This window comes from Neopelma chrysocephalum, unplaced genomic scaffold (assembly GCF_003984885.1).
Source record: "Neopelma chrysocephalum unplaced genomic scaffold, ASM398488v2 Primary Assembly neopelma1_104, whole genome shotgun sequence".
Classification (NCBI taxonomy): domain Eukaryota; kingdom Metazoa; phylum Chordata; class Aves; order Passeriformes; family Pipridae; genus Neopelma; species Neopelma chrysocephalum.
Genome location: NW_020897768.1, coordinates 2,177,029 through 2,202,610, shown reverse-complemented (window position 1 = coordinate 2,202,610; position 25,582 = coordinate 2,177,029). Strand labels below are relative to the sequence as shown.

At 40.1% G+C, this 25,582-nt stretch overlaps 1 protein-coding gene across 29 annotated transcripts in view; it reads left to right on the top strand.

Moving 5' to 3' along the window:
- Window positions 1-25,582, top strand: part of KHDRBS2 (KH RNA binding domain containing, signal transduction associated 2) — a 380,194-nt gene that overhangs the window by 303,851 nt on the left and 50,761 nt on the right. For 27 of the 29 annotated variants that reach the window (XR_003536306.1, XR_003536303.1, XR_003536310.1 and 24 more), the window contains exons 7-8: window positions 4,672-4,754; window positions 24,142-24,200. Coding sequence is in view for 2 of the 29 variants with exons in the window: in XM_027696003.1 (XP_027551804.1) it covers window positions 4,672-4,754; window positions 24,142-24,200 (142 nt within the window). In the remaining 27 variants the exon portion in view is untranslated. Of the gene's footprint in view, window positions 1-4,671; window positions 4,755-24,141; window positions 24,206-25,582 lie in introns of all 29 variants that reach the window. The other 2 variants (XR_003536311.1, XM_027696004.1) reach the window with 1 other exon arrangement.

The following is a 25,582-nucleotide window of genomic DNA, read 5'->3' as shown; positions in this document are numbered from 1 at the left end:
ATCTCTTTCAGCATCTGAAAATTTAAGAAGATTTCAATAAATCTAAATAGTTAAAATAAATCCTTCTAAATGATATTTTGTGTGTTGAATCAAATTGATACTTAACTTTTTCTCAGGTGGTAGAATATAAGCCTTTTTCAAAATATGTCCCTTTTGGCTTCTACACCCCTTTTGCCCCTGACTATAATTTTCTTTATCAGTACTTGAGTATTGAATATTTCCTCCTGAATTGAATGTTCCTAATGCTAATTTCAGATGCTGTTTTGAGATTGTTCTGAGAGTTTTTCCTGTCTTCATTTTATGGGGAAAGACTGGTAAATATTTATATTCACTCATTTTCAAATTAATCTTTTTTTTAAATTGATCTCTATTTTAAATTTTTTCTTAATTTTCATCTTTTTTGTTATTATTTTTCAACTCTTAACAGTACCAAAATTCCTCAAAATAATCCATAATTATTTATAAATATTCTTAGTCCCACTGCAGCTTCGAATGTACATTTCTGTTCTTTTGTCTCCAGTCCAAATCCTAGACATTGGAAGACTAACTTACCTTTTCCCTGACACAAACTGAACAGGTCTTTTTAGGGTTTTTTTTATGATTGGGAAAGTTGTTTTAGTAAGAAATACCTGAGAAAAGATAGCCTGGCACAAAAACCTAGCCTAGAAATGGCTATTGTCATTTGACATTGACATTTGACATTGACTATTTCTAATAGTTCCCCATTGCATTTTTTTCCAGTTCATTGTGGTAGGCTTTTTATTCTGAATGATGGTGGCAGCTACCATTCCTACACAGGAAAAGTCTTCTCAGGCATCCAACCACATTCCCTTGAATATCCCCGAGAATCAAAATTCATCAGTAACTTTCAAAAGATGCTGTTTCCCTCAGGTTATGCTTATCTGCACCCTCATTAGCCTCATCAAAGAACTCTGAAAATTTAGGGAATTGCTTTCTTCTCCTTCACTGAAACTAAATGGCTCAACCCTATCAACTTTTTATACAAGTTTTCTAATATTCTGACTAACGTGGAGATCTTGATCAGATCATGTCTAAAGACACTTTATCGAGAGTTCATGGCTAGGCTTCGCGAACGAAGATTTGGGAAGGGCTCTACCCATTTTTCATGCAAGCGCGTTGGTGGCTAAAAAGGCCAATACGAGCTCCGAGTGGAGCAAGCAGTGCTGTCCTTGAAAAGGCTGCTTGGTCGTTCAGGGTGCTGCCCCAAGAGACTCTCATCTCCGTCAGTCTCAAATGACCAATATCCTGAACCGCCTGCATGCAGGGTTGAGTCTGCGGCTCCCAGTGCATCTTTCACCTACCGTTTCGACCCTCGCCCGTCGCTACAGGACTTTTTGCATGTGGGTAAAGCCTTCAAGCCTGCGCAATGGATTTTTTAGGTGAGATGCAGTATGCGCGGAACTGAACCCACCCTTTAATCCTGAGGTTCATCTGCCAGGGCCGAGCAAGCTTGGACGGTGGCAGCGAGGTCCTCAGGACGTAGGTTTGATTAGAGTGACCTTCTCTGAGATGGATGGCCTTCCAGGGCTAAGCGAGCTCCATCTGCCCGGGTTTGGGATGAGAGTTGTCCTTCTCCTAGGATGACTGCCAGAAGGCTAATGAGCTCATCCTGCCCAGGGATGTAGTTTATCTGGTCCTATGGTTTTGACCTGTCTGGCATGGGCGACCCTACCGAAGGCATGAGCCCTCGCCAGCATAGCTCGCAACCACATAGGGGTTATCGAGAGTATTTCTGCTTGAAAAGCACAGACCTCAATGAAAACGCGTTAGAACTTAACATAGGAGGGAAGGTCTAAGTGTTATATATGTGAAAGTTTCTGGTGAAATAAATGGAACTGTAGAAATTTTAGAAGAACGAATGTCATATTCAAATCACTGACAGTGTAGGTAATCCTTTTTCCTTCAATATGCTGAGGGTAAAGCACTAGTAACTTACTTAGGTTCTCTAAGAGAAAGGCTCTGTTCCTATCATCATATATATAAAGAACATTTCTCAAATTAATACGGTTTGTTTGTTTGCTTGTTTTTAATATAAGGTCTAACAAACCTAGAGAATGCATGAAGTAATCTGACTCTAGTGCTGAAAAGAAAATTGCACTGCATTTGAAGAGGGCATCTTGGGTTCTAGTCTCTGGGTTTATACAGAATTGCTTTTGGGAACACCCTTCTCATCACACAGAGAGAGCAAAATATGTTAATTTGGACACCATCAAACTCATAGCTTTTGATCTCGGCAGGGTCTAGGTGGGAGCTGGGTGTTTCATCTCTCAAAGTGCTCAGCCAAGAAATACTTTCAAATATTAAAGTCGTAGGTTCTGGGGAGCTGAATGTTAAAGAGAAGAAAAATGCTCAGTGAGTTTAAGACACTTTTAAGGATGTGAAAGGAGCTATTTTGGGTCTCAGTTCTAGATACCTAAAGGCTTGGTAGGTGTCTGGATACAATACATCATATTAAACTTTTAATAACTGTGTGTATGCACCTTACATAAACACTTCACCTGTAGGATTAGAAGATAATTCTCATACAGAATTACACAAATAAATGAACATTATCCAGAAAGTAGTTTTTCTTTATTAAAGAGATATTGTGCTTTTTTACTTTGTCTCTGTTTTCCAACCATTCCACTTGAACCATTTGCACTGTATTGACATACTATGAGCCTTTAGGGAGGCTGTTAAAATCTATAACATGAACCCACAGAGGTGTCAAATATTAACAAGTGTTCTCTGCCATGCTGATGCTGAACATTGATCCATCTCAGGCATCAAAAAACTGAGAAAGCTAATTTGTAATTGTTGCTTTTCCCATTCTCTCATATGAAATGTCTTTCCCCTAGCTATTTGACTTTATATAGGAACTTGCATCATCCTCTTCTTCACGGTAGCAGGATCCTGCCCAGTAGCATACTAATTCATGTGGCTAACATCTGTCTCCTGGGCTTCACTGTTTCTTTTCCTATCCTCAGAAGCAAGATTGTGTATTTAGCTATATAATATTCAGTATATCACTGTAGTGTGCAGGGATATGTTTTCAACAGTACTTTTTGCTATGAGTTTATACTAATATTAACTATTACTAATATTAACAAGTCAAACCGGTGCACTTCCACCTGAAGTGGAAGATGATGAGGCTTGTGTGGACTTCAGATTCTAGGAGAGGCCATTCCCCAATCCCAAAATGGGACTCTCCCTCCTGCTCAGAAAGGCTTTCCCTTACTGCAAGCTGACCTGGTGCCTGAGAAGTAAGGTCACCATCTGGAGTCCTATCCTTCCTTCAGGCCATACAGCACTACAGGGATAAACTCTCCCACCTGGAATCCACACTTGTCCTCGTTGCTGGGTACACCAGAGGAGCAGGCAGATTTAATATGTTTGACCTAAGGAGACATAACTGAATGCTTCCTCCATTGAATGTTTTCTTTAATTCAGGAGTGCCAGTGAAGTCTTGTTCAATACCATTATGGAGTTTATTTAGCAGAAATAATGAAGTACCAAACCAATACTGTACTTTGAGTGGTTATGATAGTGCAGTACAGTGATTGTTTATTGGACTGCTGTTATTTTGGAGCTGCGTCATGCTGTCCCTTCTGCCCAAGTCTAACTAAATTTTGCATAGTCTTCTGCTGTAATTGAGTCAAAGATTTTTAAGCTTCCTATTTCCTTTAGCACTTTCCTTAGTGGGTTTCCTTATGACAAAAAAATGTTTAATTTCTATTTAACTAAAAATACTGGCTTCCAAAAATCATAAAAAAGAAAAAAAAGTGTTTCCATACAGCCTTCTTCCTGCCTATTCTGTTGTCCTGTCATACAAGAAAAGCATATTAAAAGGCATCCTTGGATTATATCTTTATTTATTTATTGTCTGGTTCCTGAGCACTCTTGGGTTCAGAGTCAACTACAATGGATCATAACTACCCACGGCTCCTTCAGTGGAATATTCAGACATTAGATCAACTGAACCACCTTCTGAAGTCACTTACGTCTCTCTACCTTAGGCAGACTGAGCATTTGTCTGAGTGCTTCAGTAAGGACCCTTAAATTAGATGGGAGGAACCTGTGCTAAAACGTCTGTTGTCACAGAAAAGCCTGACTTTAAAAAGAGTGGGATGCTCAGTGAAGGAAAAGGTGTTTACTCTAAGTTATTTTAAAATATCATAATGCATTACTTGCTTGCAAATATTGTTTCTCATAGATTGTTATATTTTGTTTTGTTTGTTTTTTCTTTTTTTAATAGACTGAATATTAAGATTTTGTCACAATACCATTCTTAATAGTGTACTTCACCTGCCATTTGTTCATTTCACCTATAGGTATTTATGAAACTATTTATATAACAGACTGCCAGGAGATTATTATTTTTATTATCATTCATCAGTATTCTACACAGATCCCACTGGAGCACTGTGGTTTGGACAATGCACCACAGTTTATCAGTGAATAAGCTGAGTTCTTAAATGAGTAACTGATTTCTTTACCCTTGCACTGTACAGGTTGTGCCTCACAATTCATAATTCTCTTCAATCGGCCACATATTTTACACAATACTGAGCAAACATACCATGCATATGTTGATGCAAGATATTTTCACAGCTTGATAATATCCTTTGATTTATCACTCTTCTAAACTGTGGTGTTCTGCTTTTCCCTTAGGGATACGATGATGGGTATGGGGGTGAATATGATGATCCAAGCTATGAGGCATATGATAACAGTTATGCTACCCAAACACAAAGGTAAGCATTTGTACTTTTACATTATTTTTTTCAAAGTACACTTTTCTCTCTTAGTTTTTCATATAAATTTCCTGTTTTATTTTCCACATTAAATTTTACAAAATCTCACGGTACTTTAAAAAGCTGTCAAAAAGTAATAATGGCAGTCAGATGTTATATACAGAGTTATTCAAATGAAGCAAAAATTTAAGCAGATAGATTTTAAAATTGGTGCAAAGTAAGTGTATTTTTTTACAAACGATTGCTTTATTTTCCTAGCTGATGTCATTCTGAACTTGTTTTTGCAGTTCTTTACTGGTGAGAAGTGTTCAGGGGCATCTCATATTTATGGCCTTTACAATGATTTGAGAAAAAACAGAAGGAAATTAAAAAAAGTAGTTGTGATGGTAAATACCTGCTTCTGGTTGCATCCACCATCAAGGTAAACTGTAGAAGGGAATTACATGCCAGAATGCTGAAACTATCTGTTTTCAGCCAGTTACTTTCTCAGCAACTCTCAGAATTGATAAGTTTGGAAATTTTTTTTATGTCCTTACAATGTGCAATAATGGGAAAAAAATCACATTCACATCTTATATTGTGTCACTAAAATTAGGCAACAAAAGTTACCTCTTTTTTTATACACATACACCACATGCACTCATCTATTAATCTGACAGTTGGTCCATGTTTACTAAATATGGAATGACATCTTTTTCACAGTTAAACTGGAGGACAAAAGGGTGCTTCAGACATTTATTCAGAAAGTGCTTTTATGGGTTGCTAAGAGTACTTGTAAGACTGTGGAAAGGCAAATGAAATTTTAACAAGAAAAGACATAGATTTTAACTGAGTTCATGTGATTCTCACTGGGCAAGAAAGTGATGTATACATACAGGGTTCTGCAATCCAAAGACCAGAGGACCTTACACTCACTTTTTTGTTTAACCATCTGTTTTTGTTGAATGCTTTGCTGATGAAAATGCCTGTCAGAATTACATTCAGCTCCAGAACTGCTGTAGTGAGTGGTACTGGAGCTGATAAAAAATACTTTATAAGTATTTTTATAACCAGTGAAGTATATTTAAAAGGATTTGTCACACCTAAGTGTGAACCCCATCAAGTATACTTTAACAACACTTTCAAGTAATTATACATTAACAGCTGCAACCATCATGTCATTGTGTAGGTAGATATTCATGTTGTCAAATGTACTCCAACTTTTTTGAAAAGAGTTCAGCTCATCTTTTGCTTCAAGAGTGAATTGTCACAGGAGATACTGCCTCTGAAGTAAAAACAGTAATTAGCTGGAAATCTCTCTGCTATGACATTGCTTTATATCATCTGAATTAACCTGTCATTTCTTTGCAAGTTGATGTTCCAGGCAACTAAATGACAAATATATCAAGTTTATGAGGAGTGTATTATAATGCAGCTAGAACTGGCAGTGATAATTTGACTCAAGAAAGAAAATTTATAGTCACATAATCTAGTCAATTAAACAGCTATTAAGTTTAGTCATCAGATATGTTTTCTAGTAACATGAGCTACCTCCAGGATACCTAATCTGTTTACAATCTGCAACTAAAACATTTCCTTTTGAAATATATGACAGGACATGTGGTCACACTTATCCATGTTGAGTGGCACTTAATGCCACAAGTAGGCTATTGATTTCAAAAGAGCACTTTCGGAACCACAGACTTCTCACTTCAAAGATTTAAAGAACAAATAGACCATTAGATAAACAATGTGGATTTCTGTACCTTATTGGCCATTTAGCTTCACAGAAATGCCTCCCTACTGAGCCAAAAATAATACAATACAATGAAATAATATGACCAGGATATTTGGTTAGATGTGTATATCAAAGTGTTTTCTTCAAGTCTCAGATCTTGTTTAATAGTATACTCCAGCCATATGATCAAGACATAATATCATGTGCAAACCTAACAAAGAAGATAAGTAGTACTTCTTCAAAATACTTATTAATCTCATCCAGTGTGTGATTTACAGGAAAAAAATTAATGAAATCTTATAGGCAATGTCCATGCTTAGCCAGAAAATTGCCATAACTACCCTCTGCAGGGAGTGACTGAAATTCTAAAGCATGAGATGCAAAAAAATTGTAGTTGGTGGCTTAATGCAGAGCACCAAGGTTTCTATTCTTGTTAAGAGCAGAGTTCCCCATTGCTTTTTATGGTTCATTAAGGAACCAATGTGGAAATTTTTAGAGTAGGTGCAAACTCTTGTCTGACTGCTTGCCTGTGCGCGTTGCCCAAGTCTTATTCTCTTCATTGCTTCAAACAGAAGAATGTGTTGGGATGGGGGGTCATGAGCAGATGGGTTGGGAGGGACAGTCTGAACACAAGCTGAATTCAGTGAGCTTTAGAGCTGAGCACATAGTAAGTCATGCCATGTTCCCTGATTTACCCCATGCACAGAGTGAAGATAGTGTTTGGGCAGCCCACCACCACCACCTGTTACCCCTGCCTTTGTCTTCCTTTGTCTTCTTGTATCTACTTCCCATTTGCTCTTTCTGCCCATATATATTTCAATCCCCAGGGCCATTCAGATGCTGTACTTTCATGCGAAATTATCTAAAAATATGTACTAAAGGTCAAGGGATGGTGTTGCAAGTCCAACAATACATTTTGTATAGGTCCTTCTCTAATGGACTTCTCTAATGAACTTCTCCAGACAAAAAGCTCTGTCCTTCAGAACAGCAGTCCAATTTTTAGGCTAAAAATAGTGGGATGGGGTCACTTGTGGAAGAGATTGTGACAGAGCCTCAGATCAGGCTGCACTGAAACCCGTAAGTCTGTATGGCTGAATGAGCTAAGGGGCACCTCAAGCACACTTTGAAATGGACACAAGAAGCAACTTGAAGAAAGAGAAAAGGACTCTCACTATGGTAAGTGCCACCTGTACCTTATTATGTTTAGGGAGACATTTTAGAAATGAGATATTTTTGGGCCGTGACAAATACAGACTATATTGCATGAAGTATGTCCTGCTTTAAGTAGCAGAATATGTATTTATAAAGCTATCTTTTTCCTCCTTGTCTTCCTGTGTAGCGGCCACGTGGCCGCTGCCTTTATATAATAAAGAAATCATGTCACGCTCCCTGTGAAATGGACCCCTCGTGGCCTAGTGGTTAGCATGCAGGACTCTCACTGCTGTGGCCCAGGTTCGATTCCTCGGTCCCCCGGGCAGATGGAGCCCGTTAGCCCTGTGAGGCCATCCATCTATGAGAAGGTCACTCTAAACAAACCTACGTCCTGAGGACCTCACTGCCATTGTCCAAGCTTGCTTGGCCCCGGCAGATGAACCTTAGGATTAAAGGGTGGGCTCAGTTCAGCGCAGGCTGTGTCTCACCTAAAAAATCCATTGCGCAGGCTGGAAAGGTAAAAGACCTTTCCCCAAATCTTCGTTCGCGAAGACTGGCCATTATATATATATATATATATGTCACGCTCCCTGTGAGATGGTAAACAAAGACGTTTATTCAAACAACGCACGCCCTTTTTATACCCTGTTCCCACGTGACCCTTAACCAATAGGAGTGTTTGTTTCTGCGCATGTCCCCTAGCTTCGGTGCCTTCCTGTTGCACCTCGGGACATGTTCCCTACATCTCCCCCCTCCTAATTGTATAAGAAGGTCACGAGAACATTGCAAAAACAACAGCGCAAACAATCAGAACAGTACATAATAAACTACCAAGGCTTGCAATGATCCAGCATACTGCTTGCCTCGGCCTCTTATAGTCCTATTGTGAACCTTTTAAAACTCTCTTATATTCCTATAGGGTAGTGCAACTTGGAGAAATACCTTTATTAATCTATAGGCCTTGGCCTAACCGTGCAAACTTATAAGCTTTATTAACCTGAGGGTTTTAAATAACTGGGGAATACAACTTTATTAAGAAACAGGCTAAGCTTAGCAGAACTAAATTCTCTTAAATGACCCTGTGGCGGAGGTATTGTTATTTGTGAGGTGTTGTAGTGTTTCAATATTTGTCCAGACATACAACACTCTTATCCATTCATTCTCTCTTTCGCTTTGATGACCATCATCTCACGCATCATACACAAACATTCATGGGTTTTTATAAACTGTTTTTTGCCACACTGGTCGTCCTTAAAGTAAACCTTAAACATAAAGATAACCTTCTTATAACTTCTGCGTCACTCTGGTCCTTGCTGATGTGATTTTGTACATTGTGGGGTGCAACAGACCTGGAAGGGGTTCATTTTAACTCTTTTTCTTCAGACTCCCCAGCATAGCCTCTCTCCCAAATCAGATTTAGTGGTTCCGTCCACTGCCCAGATACCAAATCCCTTACCATGACCGATGTTTTGGGAGAGGTACACTAACCTGGGGTTTGTATTACCTTTCATACTCACATGTTTCCAGCTTGTCACAATTTGAAAATTAATACATACTTGGTTTTTCACAGATATTCTTTTAGCTATACAGATTCTCTCCCCCCTTTTTTGTTTAGTTGACACTGTTTTGATGTGTTGTGTGCTTTTTGTATAATTACCTGTGTAATGAGTGAGTGTGGAATACTTGTGACATGAGAATTTTCCTATTTGATAGGAGATATAGCTGCTTTACTGTGAATATTATGGACCAAGAGTTGCTGGGCAACTAAGCCAAAGTGTCTCACGCTTTTGGCCTTTTCTGCAGTGGGTGTTGTGTAGGTTACGTGGTGTGGGTATATACCTACTGTTACATGTACATATTATAATATGTCCAATTCAGAGATGTGTGTGATACCTGTTTGCTCAATCTCATTTGCAATTAACCATGTGGGGTTAATGCATTCTGAGATGGCATTGTTGTGATTTTTTGACAGTTTGGGCGTGACATGATGGAGTCTTGAGCTAATTGAATGTTATTTGAATTGTCTGTTTAAGGAACTTGCGTTCTGATGGACAAATTAACTAGACAATTTCGCTTGCCTCAAGACCTTAGATATGATGTTAAACGTTGTTATTTTGTCAGTCACTTAGTTTTTTATCAGTTGTTGGCCCTTACCTGTCATTGTGTTACTTTGTATGCATATGTATGAAAATCCAAACCTTCTGTAATTCACAAGAAACCAAACAGAACGCATTTCAATTAACAAGTAAACGCTAGGATATCTCAAATAAACAAACCTTCAAGATGGGGTATTAACTTGCAATATAACAGAAATTCGTTACAACATTAAAAGATCGCTTAGTAAACCTTCCCAAGACAATACAGACGAGGTTATTTCCAGAACCTGCACAACTTTGGTTCGTGGTCTGCGTCTGTCTTTCCCTTGTTTTGCAGCAGGATTTTACCTGAGTTATTACAGCCTTTTATGCTGTTCCCAGATGCAGGTGTGAAGGCCCTGAAGCCTTTCACTGGTCCGTGTTGGCATCTGGTCGTGGCTTTTGAAGGTAGATTAGTGATCTTTGCCCACAACCTGTGTTTTGAGAGATGCATGAAAGTTTTACCATGAAGCTTGCTAAGGCAACTTGGAACCCTGTGTCCTCAGCTGGCATCCTATCCAAATTGTCCTTCGTAGCTGGCATGTAATGGTGGTAATGGCAGGGTCCTGTCCTTCCAGTTGCTGCAGTCCTTCTCTGCCTTGAATGACAAGCCTTGCATACATCTCATTAACAGTCCACACAGTGTTAGATGGTACATGGGGCAAAATTAGCCACTTTAGAAGTTGCAGTGGGTCTTTTTCAGTCTGATCCCACAAGGCTGCTAATAGTTGATACCTGCTGGGAATGAGGGCTAGGCAGATTTGCAGTTCAGGATTTCTCCTTCTGCCTATCCCTCCCTCTATTGCCTTGGTACGAATGCCTAACACTCTTTTGGCTTCTGGTATCAGAAGCGTGTTAGACATTGGACTGGAGTCTCCCTTTGGCAGCTGAAGCAGAGGGTGTAGCTCCTCTGTGGTCAAGCCTAAAACAGGCCTTAACTGGTTTATGGCCCCTTGAGGCTTTTGCAACTCGTGTAAATATAAAGTGTTTTTTACCTTGAGCTGCAGCAGCTGTGGAGAATTCTTTTGCTGCCTGAATTCCTGTCCAAGGAAAGTCCAGGGTAACGGTTGCTGCATTTTCTCCGCTGCAAGCTGTAACCCTGGATCTTGGACATTTTTGATTAGAGCAGTAAGAGTAAATGGCAGTTCATTTCCTGTGGCCATGCTCATTGGTATGTTACCTGTATAAGGATGTATCGTGGTTGTCTGATACCTTGCTGGACTATTTGCATCCCCTGAGGACAGACAGCCCAGCAGTATACTTGCACGGGCCGTGCACAAGGCCATGATGGGAGAGGCAAGCCTTAGAACATTCTCAGGGTGTAGGAAGGTGGTAGAGGAACAAGTCTTTGAATCAGTTACCAATAGCGGCCAACTCGTTGGGAGCACATTGGGTAAAGGCAGTCCATGCTGCTGTGCTCCTATATGCTTTATGACTGCACTTACTGCTCTAGAGCCTGGCAGCATTCTCCACCTGTCACCCTTCTTGGGTGTGCAGTGTATAGGGGCATTGTCTGGGCTGTTTGTTGCCACCTTGGGGCCTGCTTCGAGCTGCTTCATCTCCGGCACATGAAAGCCGGTGGCACAGAGGGTGGCAAACAGCACGGCAACAAGCAGGGCGATGCTGGCAGCAAGGCACTTGTTTCGCCCTCGGCACCCTGGGTGTAACTCAGCCCATTCCTTGCCATTAGAGTATTTTGGGGCATTGCTGCAAAGGGGTCTCCAGATATAATCTCCTTGAAAGTGGTCAGTGCTACTGCACCTGACACCACTTGCTCTAAGTCTGGCCTCTTTTCGTATTCCTAGCTGGGCTTCTAGGGCCACAGCTAGAGAGGCAGACTGGTGCTCCTCAGAGCCGAGTCCTCGGTAAGGTTGAACCAGCTCAGCAGTGCCATATTCAACCCCTCCAGAGAGGGTTTGCAAAGCCTTTTCACAGCTTGTGTTCACCCTATCAGAAGCCAACTGCTTATACAGCATCTCTCTGGCTTCACTGTATACAATTTGCTTGTGTAAAGCAGTCTGCAGCCGATTTAAATGTTGTGGGTTTGGCTCAGCACAACTGTGTAACACTTTTGTGCTGGGCAGGTTGCTGTTTTGGTCTGTGGTGAGAAGCCTTCTTATGGCTCTCAGCGCCTGTTTGATTGTTACTTTTTATTTTTCTCGGTGGTGATTTAATTGGGCACCTGCTGTGCTGTGTCTCCCTTCTCCAGTCAATAGATTTACTGTTATACCAGTTGGGGTGTTTGCTGTGTTATTGGCACGGTTCTCCCGAAAGTCAGATAAGCAGTGCACATGTTCTGTGTCATGTGAGGTGGAAAAATGGATGGAATTCAATGCCTTCGGATACCCGCAGGCATCATTTAGGGATATGCCACAATCTCTTACCAAATGCCTCAGCCTCTGAGTAGCTCCATGCAGGAGCTCAGGCTGAGGGGCGTGGCTTTGGCTAAATTCATTTGAGTATGCCTGATTATCTTTCAGGCTACCCAGTCGAATCACTTTATCCCTGTTTTGTCCCCACCTGTTGTCCGATTTTACCCCATTTGCCTCCTCGCTCCTTCCCGACGGAACTACTGGTAGTCCCTCCTCCTCCTCCCACCATTCCCCCCTCCCCGCGGCTGCGGCAGCCTCGGTTCCCGGTGGGGGGGTGTGGGCGGGTGTCGGAGGCGGCGAGGGGGCGGGGCTACCTCCCCCCTCGTGCCTATGGGTGGGGCGGGGCGGCTCAGGGACCGGAAGAGACAGTTCAGTACCCGGGCCACTTGATGGGCAAGATGGCGACGCCCATGAGGTACCACATGGCCAGCGGTCATCCGCGGGACGGGGAGGCAATTCTGCTGGCTTGCCCCCCCCGGTCGCCGTAACGGAGCCCTCTGCGATGATCCCATGAGCGGGGATCTCGCATCACAGGCTCAGTTCCCTCCCAACGGCCCGTGTCGCTTTGGCTCTGGGCTTCTGACTCAGTGCTCAATTCACGAACACCTCCCATTCCGCCTCCCGCCAGACTTTGGGCGTTTGTGTCCCTACGCCTAAAAGTTGGGCGGCTGCTGCTAGCAGTGTTATTGGGAGGGTGCTTGTGGGTGTTATGCTCTTGCGTTGTCCATTCGTGGGCTGTGTGTAGTGTATTTGTGTCTTTTGAAATTGCGGTGGGGAAAAAATTCCTCATTTTACCTTTTCTCGGCGCTTTGGATGTGCGCGGGCGGAAGTTCTTTGTGTAGTTGCTGGCTGCTGGTTCTGGTCAGCTGGTTTCCCGGCTCAGCAGCGGTGGCTGCAAACAGCAGCGGCGCGCGGCTTGGCGGCGGGGCTTCTCGCGGCGCTGGCGGCTCGGGCTGCTGCGGCGGCGGCGGCTGGCGCGGGGTCCTCTCGCGGCGTGGGCGGGCTCGGAGCTCGGATCGGGCGGCGGAGGTCCCTCTCGGTGCAGCGGCGGCGGGGAAGCGGCGGTGAAAGCGCAACCGGTTCTCTGTGGGTTCGCGGCGGCTTTCGGCGGTTTTTCCCCGATTCTAAGGGTTGACGCGGTCCTTACAGACGGCCAGGGGTCGGTGGGGAGCGGCTCCGGGGGTCCCGCGGTTCGCTAGGTGCCGCGGGGGGGTCTAATTGCCGGCGCGCATTCGGTGTGCTTCTACCAGTCCAGCACAGTTCTGGATGGGGCGCGGGGCCGGTGGAAGCGGCGGGCAACTGCGTGCGGGCAGCAGGCGGCACGGAGCTGCGGCGCTTTCCGCTAGGCGGACGGCCAATGCGGGGGTCCGGGCGGGTGGCTGGGGTGGTATCGGGCAGCTGCAGCGCTGATCCGCGTGGCTGTTTCAGCCGCGCCGATGGCGGTGGGGGGGGCAGGGGTTTCCCTGCGGTTTCAGCACGTCTCGCGGCTCGGGGCTCCGGGCTGCGGTCACGCTGCTGCTCGGGGAGCAGTTCTAGCCTCCCGGGCTACCTCTCAGCTCACTCACCGCTGCGATGTTGCTTTGGTCCCTCTGCGCTCTCTCCGGTGCCTGCCCTCTCCGATTTCTCGGTGATTTCTTCTTCCTTCTTTCTTCCTGTTTTCTGTGCACTTTCCTGTAGTTTTTTGAGCTCACTAACTTCGTTCCTTGGTCTACCTCAAGGCAACGTTTACAGACGTCTATGTTTTTTTCAGTAAAAGGACTCCCACTTTATAAAACTAAAGTGATAACCGGAGATCCTACTGATATATACCTGTTACAGGTTTAAAATATCTGATCTAATGTAGATTCAGCCCCAGGTTGGGTCGCCATATGTAGCGGCCACGTGGCCGCTGCCTTTATATAATAAAGAAATCATGTCACGCTCCCTTTGAGATGGTAAACAAAGAGGTTTATTCAAACAACGCGCGCCCTTTTTATACCCTGTTCCCACGTGACCCTTAACCAATAGGAGTGTCTGTTTCTGCGCATGTCCCCTAGCTTCGGTGCCTTCCTGTTGCACCTCGGGACATGTTCCCTACATTCCTGTCCCATAATGACAACCCAGAGCATAGGATGGAACCTCAGGACAGAGATTTAACTGAACAACTAGCTGCCCTTCCCAGGTGTGTCTATAACCATTTACAGGATTCCATTAAATACTACACATTTACTGAGGACATTTAGAATCCCCACTCATTTTAGAAATTTGTTCATAGTGATGTCAAAATACAGTTTTTAAGGTAATTATTTTGTACAATACCAAATAGAGCAAGGAAACAACCATTTCAGTGGGCAGGAGAAGACATCAGATCTGACATACTTCCCATGCGCAGTGTTGCACTGTACTTTGAATTTCTCCATGAAGTCTCCAGGAAGTCTCTTTTTTCTCTCTCTTCCTCTCCCATCCATGCAGTTGTGAAGATGGCTTTCAGTGATAAGAGTGTCTGCCTGCCCAGACAAACTAAGAGATACTCAGTAGTTGTAATTTCCATACACTCCCTGTGCACTTGAAAGTCAGGCAGAGGACACTTAAAACCTTTCTGCCAACTCCCAAACCTGTAGTCTGACAACTTTGTTTAAAAATATAAATCCTAGACGTGCTATGCAAAATGGTAGAAGTGTCAATTTCCAACTCAGCTGTAACACAGAAAATGTAGGAGAATCCTTTAAAGGTTTCAAAATGTAATATACTTTTTTATTTTCTTAGCAGGAACTTCCATTGTTCAGGATTCATGGGCTGAGTTCACTAGATCACCAGGAGAAAAGTTCTGTGAGGAGATCTAGAAGATCAGCCTCTTTGGTTACTCAGAGGTTGTTAGGAGATCATACTGTACCACATGCAAAGTCTGGCCAAAGTCCTCAGCCAAAACCAACAGAATAATTTGACAGAACTGGGTTCAGTTGCTGATTAATCACCTGAGAACTGTGATGGCCAGCACAGCAATCCTCAGCTCTGCTACCACGTTTGTAGTCATTTCCAGTGACCTTTGTGTCTCTACCAGCATGAACAGTTTAATTTCAAGGGTACTATGTCTCACAGCCAAAGGAGATACTAAGGAAATCTGGGACTCACTGGCTAGTCACGGTATGAACCAGGAAGAGCATGCTCTCTTTAATCCACTTGCACATAAATCTTCCAGCTATATGTAGTGTAAACAGTGGTGCCTGACAGGTAAGAGGAAAGGAAGCCAATGATTGTCTGATGAAGCTTAAAATTTGAGTTTGATATTATTTCCCTGTTCCACAGTGTCTGGCATGAATGTTCACACATGAGTTCTGGGTTTTGTGAACAGTTAGATGATATAATGGCAATGGCTTCCAGGTCTGGTTGCTTGGCTTTTCCTTCTATCTTTTTTCTGTATGGCTTTTATTAAAAACATAATTCAGCAGCAAAATGAGTTGCTGAGTGTGTGCTTTCTAAAGAAAGAAGAGTCTACGGCTCCCATCTTAGGCTTGTAAATATCGGGAAACCCATCACTTACTGAGGAGAAGAATAAATAATGCAGTGTTAAAAATAGATGAAAATAGTGCACAACATTGCTGTTACAGATGCCATCCCACAGCGACAGAGGCCTTGTTGGGACATACCGTCACCCTCGCTATGACTGCAAGATGATGTAGGTAAAGAGCATTTCTCTTGCATGCCTGGACCCTGCATCACTAATGGCAGCAACCCAATGTTAGAGCCTTGAAGCAATTCTTGGAAAAATATTTACTGTTAGTCTTGCAAATAATTTATGTCATGCGATAGGCAGCAGTCCTCTGAATACGTATTTCGAGCTGGTCCACCGATCATTTTAGGCCAATGACTTCTTTTTGTTCTGTCAAACCCACACTGCAAACCCATCTTGCATCTACTGAGCAAACTGGCAAACTTCTGTTTCTGATGCAGAATTGCATATTATAGGCCATGTCATCTCTGAACTTCCCTTCTAAGAAGTCAATGGTAGTACAGAATCTATACCTTAACATAAAGATGGCATTAATATGTCTGAAATAAATTCTAAGTTTTTACATGATCTGAAGACTTTAAACCTTATGTGTTAGATAACTGCTCAAATGGAATTATCTTAGAGAACTGAAGAAGAGAGAAAGAAAAGGTAACAGAAAACCTCAAGTTGACTGATAGTTTTCATTATATTTAATTCAAAAGATACAGTTATCATACCTATAGCTGTGCTGTCATGTGCAACGTCCAAATTAGGCTCCTGTTTTTCAAAACAGAAATAAAAGGAGAAAAACACTGCCTGTGTCCACTTTCCTGCTATGGCAGATAGCTGCTATGACCATATCAATGTTGTATTATCCTATGTTCATAGCAATATCTATTAATTCAACCTGTAATAGGCTTTACAGTTCTGATGCACATTCTTCTAAGGACTAATACCCACAGAAAATTTCAAAAGCATATTCAGTCATTGAAGTTGAATACATTACAAGTTATTGGCTTTGCAATAGAAACAAGAATAAGCAGGGAAAAAAGTTTCTTTTCAAAGTTCATATTATCTACTGCACAGCTTGTGTTTACGGCTTCCTTTTTTGCAGCGTGGACTGCTAGTACAGGAGCTTAAGGGATCACTTACTTATTTCTGATCTGATATGCAGGAATAGAACATGGACCTCAATTCAGTCCGTGTCACTTATGTGGCTTACAGTACAATCACTTCAGTGCAAAGACATGCTGCAAAGTGATTTAGGAAGAATATTTTATCCAGTCGTATCTGCAGGAATTATTTGCATCAGCAGGGTATATTTTCCTGAGCTTCAGTTCATCCTGGTTACCCTTGCTTGACCTCCAGATACAAAGAATTTGGATGTACATCTATTTCTGAAGATGAGTTCTTCAAAAACAGTGCTGCAAATAAAATAACAGACTAGTACACTTGTAATGACAGCAGTACATAGTTCAGCTGGGCGTACATGTTCTTTGGTAGACTCTACCCAGTGATCCTACTGGTTTTGACTACTTGCTTTGTAAAATGTTCCATCAGATTAGTTGAGAGCTATCCATAGTTAAATGAAAGAATTTTGTCCTTAGTTTAAAAATAATGGTTAGATGGGAATGTGAATAATTATTAATTAATTTAGTAAATTATCTTATAGTTTAATCTTTTCATAATATGATGAGAGGTTTGCACAATTCTCTCTCACCATCAAAATATTACTGGATAGTAAAATATATAGACAAATGTAGTCCAAGCTGCAATAGGTAGAGTGGTTACACTAATTCATTGCAAAATAAGTTATTTATTATTATTTTTTTCTACTACTCACTCTCTTTTTAAACACTATGCATTGTATTTATATTTTGTCATATTTCATTTTGTCTTTGTGCTTATATCCACTTGTCCATAAATGAAGATTTCCCTGTATTTTATTTCCAACCTGTTGAAATCAATCAAGGCAGGAACCCAAGATTATGACATTTTATGTATCTTCACAGCAATCTAGTTATGGCATTCATCATCAGAAACTGTTTTGTAATCCCATTTCTCATTTATTTGATTCAATGAGCAAAATGGAATCAAATTTCATTACTCTGAAGTAGAGAAAAGTTCTACCTCTAAAACTGGGTAGAATTCCTGAAATTCTGCGTCATTCCCTTTGCAAATACTATGTGTGCAGACATTTTGTATTACATTCTGAAATACTTGGTCATAATTCTGTGTCTATGAGAAAATGACAGAGTAGTGTAGAACACATGAATAAAAACTGCCATGTGCTAGTAAATGGCAGATTGGTTTCTATTTCGTATTTTGCAAGAAGTTCAGAACTCAAAGTCGTCTTGCAATTAAGATGGCTCTCCACTTCTATGATTGTATAATTCTGCCTTCATTAGTTATTATATTTGTTAATTCAGATTTGCAGTAGCGTGAAATCAAACATATGGAATTACTGGAGACAGATGAAATCTAGTTTAACTTCAGTCATGTTGTAAGCTATTAAATAAATCCAGGAATCTGGTAATGGAGACATTCTTTTCTGTTAAAAACATTGGATACAATCATACTTGAGCTTTCAGAGAAAGGGGACTATCGTCCAAAATATTCACCATATTATTCCATCAGTTCTAAAGATGTGTTCAGTAAAGGGCTGTATTTGTGATTTAAGGCTGAATCCTATGAGAAGTTCCTTTGTTCAAAAGATTTGTCATCTTCCCTATAGGTATAATGCTCTGTTAGGTAGAGATGTTCCAGTGAGTTTCAGATTCCTGGAAGGATTATTTCTGTATTCACACATTTCTACTATGAAATACTATTTTCTAAAAATTTATTCATGTATTGCAATTCATGTGAATGCAAGTCTTGCTCACGACTCTTCCAAGCAGAAGTATACTGCTTTGTGTAAATAGCTTTTCTTTCATGGCCAGCTGTCTGTTAAATCCTGCTGGCTCCCTCCCTCTCTGTGGGAGGGAGAAACATTACAAACGCAGTCTTACGTAAAATGACTGCAGTAACATTAGACAGGATCCTGTTAACATAGGAGCTGAATATCTGATTGTACCACCTATCCATGTTTCTTTGGAAACTCCAAAGATTACTGAACAGAAATTATGTAAGGAAAGAGGGAGATAATTGTATATAGGAGACCAAGACTTCAAGGGATCCATTTGGGAATGTGAAAAAGAATGAGTTGTCCCCCCTCTAAAATACTGAATCCCAACTCTAGGGATCTCTGTGAGCTATCCTAGGTGTTAGCTTGACTTAAGAATCTGTTGTCTAAAGGTAACCATGACTGGGATATATCTCTAAGGAGTGATAAAGGTTCATTTTTCTGTACCTGTCTGAAGTATAGATGCTGATTGCAAACTGACAAAGGCTGGGAATCTCTCCTCAAGAGTGCCAGTCCTGAACTACAATATTGTTTCCCTCTCACATTGTTGAGTACTTCGACACAAAGATGGAAGTATCTCAAGTTATTTTTAGTTCATCAAAGGTTAGTGTGGAAGTTTTTAGTCTGTTTCATTATGAATCTGAACTGTAGAACTTCACTGGCATCAGCTGAATCTCTAGTTTGGACCAATTCATTTATTTCACAAAAGAAGCCCGATTATTATCTAATGGCAGAGTTATAACTTTGAGGTTGATCAAAAAGCTCTTTTCTAAATTGACCAGATCTTTCCCAAACATTTCCGAATAAAAGATTCCTATATTATACTAAAATATACTCTTCGAGTTAAAAAGTACAACCATTAGGAAAGAAAAAAAAACTTTTTTACAGGAAAATATATGTGTTAAATCTAGATCAACAGGTCAATCAAAGGCTTTCAGTTTTTTAGGATATATCAGGATAGACTACAGAACATACTTCTCCTGTACAGATTCACATATTAGCAGTTTTTAAAGCAGGTGAACCCTTTCTTGTACCTTTCTGCTTTGGCTTTAGAGAGTCCATTGTATGTCTACAACCACATTTTGTGCTCCACAATTAGAGAATAAAAGCTTACATGCATCTTTCACCAAGTAAAAGCAAAGAACAAAAAGAGAGAAAGGAAGAACTAAACAAAACCCACACACAATCAAAAAGCATGAGGGAACAAGAAGTACTTGAATTCTTTAGTTCTTGCAATGTTCTGCTGCCTTATATTGCTGCAGCTGTAAGAGCAGCCAGGGAACCAGATGGTAACGTTGCTAACCCAGGGTGTTTTACCAGCAGCTTCTTGCAGGTGCAGGAAGAGATTGGTCAAAGCCCAATGCAGTCTATTCATTAACATCATGATTTTCTGTATCTAACCCCACTGACCTCTGAGTGGTGAACATCACACTTCCCCTGGGTGACTTGCTGACCCAAGAGTCAGAGTTTTGTGGCTTCAATCTCAACTCTTTTGTTTGTGGTTCTCTGCCTAAACCACCTTAAAGCACTGTCCAGCCTTTTGAGTAAAAAGCTGTGTGGTTTCCTATGGGTGTTGACAGAATCAAACTGGAATTCGCTTTTCCTTTAACTAATGTCAATTTGAAAAAGTGCCAGTTAACAAGAGGTTAAAAGCCTCTCTTGGCTTTTAAGGTTGCTATTTAGATACAGTCTCTGTACTTGGACCTTCGTCATATCATAGGAGCCCTAGATAATTCAGGTTGGAAGGCACTTAAATGGACCCTTATCTCTCAAATAAGGAACATCTTGTGTTGGTTTTTTTTGGTCGTTTGTTTTAAGTTGTTTTTTTTAAAACTGATCTGGCTTTATCGGCATGAGAAGAAGAGATCTCAAACTTGTGGAAACTTTGTTCCCAAGTCTTTAAAATTAATAGGTTTAAAAACATTAACCAAAATAAAAAGTTAAAAAAATAAGCCTAAATAGGTTACAATTATGAAGATTAACCATATACATATTACTAATCTCCTTGCACACAGAATAGGAATTATGACAGAGTCATACATCTTTGTTGTAGAAGTTTCATATACATAGAGATGTAGATAGAGATCAGAGCTTCTCAGATACAAAACCAGTTAAACTACTTTTGAGATACATGCCCGTGTGTATATCAATTTTTCCACAAGTGCTATGTATAGAAAGCTACTCAAGTCTAAGTCATGGCATATCAAGATCTCTGTTTCAGAAGTCTGATGTTAAAGTACAGTGCACGTAAAAGCTGAGAAGTTGGTAATGAGTTAATCCTGTCTGCTTTATAAAATGTATTGCATCCTGCTTTCAGGTGGGTGCATGTACTTAAGTAAATTACACTTTATGTTGCTTGAAAGTAATGAATGCTAATGACAGATAATGGTGTTTTGTTTCCAATTAGCACTGCCAAGAGAGTCACAGGTTTCTAGAGCTCATGAACACTGTATTTTCCAAGAACAGTCTGAGAACTATAAAATTATATAAACAAGTTTTATTTATGCTGAATGTATTTCCTGATTGTTTCCTTCTCAGTTGGCCATAATGCAAATGGACTATATCTCTCTGTAGTTTAAGAATAAAAAAAAAAAAAAATCTATGTTTGTAAAGCCATAGTCTATCACACATTTTTATAAACATCACTCATTGTTCACTTTGCTAAAAAACAGAGGAAAATTTTTACAACTAAATTCATGTCATAGATTATAGTGAATATTCAGAGAGGTTCAAAATAGAGCAGACTAATGTATAAGCAGTCTGACTCACAAAATATGAGTTTAAATCTGGTATTTCATACTAAGAAATAAGTTTTCTTCACTTAGGTATTCTTCAAAACACTTTCTAATATGAGTTGGCAGAGAATTTGAAATGCTATTTTGGCTCAAATCTATGAAAAAGATGTCTTATTGAGGCAAATAAAGTTGGAGAACTTGAATGACAATCATGTATTGTGCTATGAATTATGTGTTTTCAGGAATGTAAGTCTTGTGCTCACAAACATCAAATATGCAGTATATAACAAGTTACTTCCTTTCTACAGTTGCAATGCCTCTTATTTTATAATGGTGTGTGTATTAACTTAGTATTCTGTTGATAGTGTATTTTGGTTCTGAATGTTCACTGCAGGATTTTTATCTCACATCCTTATTTTCTCTATGATTGTGTGGTTTTTTCTCTAATAAAAATGTACAGCAACAATAACGTAGCAATGAATTTTTTACCTGCTATTGCAAGTCTTGCATTCTGCTGGATGTTACATTGATGGGTAACAGCTCAAGGCCTGCTCAGTGACTACAGAAAGCAGCACTGCTGTTGATGACTTACTGGCCTTTGGACTGAGTCCCAAATGCTCTCCTTTTAAAACTGACCTTTGGTTGCAGCTGCTTTGGTTTGTAAAAATGTATTGTGAAGAAATATCGGCGTCTTATCTGCTGGCAAAAGATGAGAGTTCTTGCGTTCCTTCTCCTCTAACACCACTCACTAGTCCAACACCCTTCTCTACCCAGGAAAGCAGGCAGTATGCCAAAATGCAGCTTCTTAAATTAGACTTTTCATACGTCTGTCTGCCAGATCTGGGTGGTACGTCATCTCTCTGTTTTGAACATTGCAAGTAATTTCTTAGGTCTAAACCATAAGCCTTGTATATATAACTAGATACATGATTTAACCCTGATTCTGCCAGTGCTTTGGTTCACCTTACATAATCCTGTAATTTCATTTAACAGGCTACTAAAATCATTGCAAAATAATACAGAATGCTTACTATGTTCTACAAATAGAAGATGTTTCTTGCACCATTTCAATAGGATGGTTTATAAATTTGGATAATTAATTTTCAAGGAACTAGATGGCTCTCATTATCCAGGAAGTCAATGCACTGCAGTCATTATGTTCTGTAGAGCTCAGTTGGCTTTGGGAAAAATCTTTAAAAGTATTACTATCATGTCATTTGTATGGCCACTTTCTGCAACTACTGTAGCAAATGGATTTCACCTCTCTGAGATACTGACATCAGTGTAATTCATTCACTCACATGAATGACTTCTGGCTAAATAACGAAATTAATGCACAACAATTATAGTTGCATTTTCAGTTCAAAAAAACACCACAGATATTTGTAGCTGGAAACTGACTGTGAGAGTTGTGCCTAGCCAGACACAATTCAAAACAGCTTGACTGTCAGTTATCAGATACACACAATCAGTGGTCTCAAGTGAGATAGAGCGCATAAATTATTCTCAGAAATTATTCCAAGAATAATATAGATAGCTATTAAGTTCAAGAAATTAAAAATCTGATTACAGGCTGTTTGTGAACAAAGAAGTCAAAATTAGTTTAAGAAAATAATTGTTACAGATTGCATGTTTATCTCTATTGCACTTGTGAAATATTTCTACTTGCACTCCACTGTCAACTAAGCTTCTCTCTCAAGGGTAAACTAATATTTTTTAAATAGTAATCCAATATGGAAAATGGCCTGAGCAATAATGTTATAATTAATGCAATATTGAGCTGATTGCCTGCTTCTGTTCATTTTGTGAGTCTATCTCACACAGTGTCCAAGAAAAAAGAAGCAAAAGTGACAACAACTGAAAACTAACACAGAGAAAGCGTCACATTTTCTCTTTGGTTCACTGCAGATCAAAGAAGTACAATGTAGTAGAATTCATGGAGTTCGCAAGTTTTTCTGGGCAGAGACTGATTCTTGTTATGTCTGCCTGGTACCCCAGAACCGAAGTAGTCTGATCTTGAATTTGGTGTCAGGTACCAAAACCACAGTGCAAACTATAAATTATAATAGCAGTAAAGTGAAAGTGTGAATAATTCCATTTCCATTTAATTATGTCTGGATGTCCACTCCACATAATAGCTGGGAATTGCTGATTATCAGGGTGTAACTATTATCTAAGAAATTTTGGCAATGTTTTAATATGTTATATACATAATTTTTGAAAACAATGAAAAAGCGAGTTTGAGATTCATAAGTGTGATTTTGCAGTCCTTGACCCCATTTCTTTCAATATGTTTTATTAATTACTGTATAAAAACTTTCCATGGATATCCAATAACTGTGTAAGGAAAAAGGCTATGGAGAATCAGGTTTCTTTCTACAGGCAGTGGAAACATGCTTTCTTCTTCAGGATCAAAGCTGGAAACCTGTCTGTGTTTTTGGTAAAGATAAGTAGTTTACAGGTTCCACACCATACAATACAGTCAGCTTGTGAAAGCAAACTGTGCTGAGTTTGATAATACATAAAGTTTGGAATTACAGGTAAATGAGATTAGCACCTCGTTTGGCAGTTTAACAATACTGAATGATACAGTGGATGGTCTTTTTTCAGACCTTATTTTTGCAAATAGAATTTCTCTCAGTCTTTGTCACATCTCCTAGGTTTACATATTTCGGATCAAATTTGTTTTATGCTCAGTAGATAAGAAATGTGATGTACTATATACTGGCTGTTATTGTCACTGATACATTTTCCTTCATGTTTTTAAACACTTGCTATCTCTGAAACTAACTGGACTTTACTATCATGTCAGAGAGTTAAAATACATTTCATTTACTGCGCTCTGTTTTTGTTTTGAGTTGGTTACCCAGGATAATAGTGACATGGCTTTCTGAATTTGTTACAGTGTGCCTGAATATTATGACTACAGTCATGGAACAAGTGAAGAGGCTTATGACAGCTACGGTAAGGTCTATTCTACCTTCAGCAAATGTGTGAAATCAAAAGAAAATATCTGTCACTGACAACTCAGAAATTACTTCTATATACTTTTCTTTCTTTCTCTGCTTTTACAAAGATCAAACAAAATAGATTTGTGTAACTTTAGGGTGAATTTTGACTTATTGAAGTAGGACCAGAAAATTGGACTTATCAATTTCAATCAAAATTACAAAGCCAATTACTCACAGTCACAAGTCAGTTTAACTGAACTTGGGCAACACTGAAGTTTCTGATTAGCACCTGAATATATTTCAGAGTGTTAAATTTCAGTCTGCTTGATGTGCAGATGATACTGTGCATCTGCTGCTGTCATGTGCATCACTTCAACCAGCAAGGTTTGTGAGATTTTGAAATATAGTCTTTAATCAAAATGGAAAGAAGGAAAGGGTGCTGTAACACCATGGGAACCCCCACTGTACTAAGATAAGGGAGCATCTCATGCCATGCTAAGCAGTATGAGTAGAGGGAGAATTGTACTCTGCACTTCCTCACCGAGTCTGTGTCTGAGCTGGAAAAGTTCCACTTCATGGGAACCAAGGGCATGAAAGGAAACAAAGTGTTGCTCCAATGAGTACAAACCATTTTCTAGGTTGCTTGCTATTAGTGATATGCTTTGATCCGTGTTTTCCTAACAGTAGTTATCATTACACTATACCATCAGATGGCAGAGTGAATCTCACTCTGAGAGTTTCACTGAAATAGTAGAGCAAAGCTGACTACTGACAGCTTAAAGAGTGACCCTAGCATATTCAGGAGAGATGTCATGCTTGATTTACTGCTACTAATAAAGTATCCTATGTCTACGTGGTGACTTCTGAAGCATTGTGAAAATGAGAGCTGCTGGAAATCATGCTGCAAATCAAAGTTACACTAAGGGGTTATGTAAGGGTTGCTGCTTGAAATAATTTTATTCATGCAGCTGTGAAGTAAATGTCACTGTAATGCAAACTTGCACTTTCCTTTGTATTGGTATAGAAATAGTCATTACTAAGATGTCAAAATGGTTGCATTGCATAATCAGAAATAACTTAATTTCTTTGTATAATCAGTTCTCACAATACATTTGGATAATATAATGTGCAGTCAAGCACATTTTCAATGCTAAACAAGTAATAATAATAACTTATCCGTATGAACGTGAGTGGTTTGGTTACCCTTTGTTTTGTTTCCTTTTTCCACATGCATTTTTAATACCTGCAGTGGAATATCTTTCTTCCCCTCTCCACTGCTCTCCTGAATGCATTGCTAAGCTTTTGGGCTATGCAGAAAAGCATAGTCTGAGCTCAGCAGTAAGAATTACCCACTGTTTAACTTTTAATTACACTTCACCATGCTGAATCTCTATG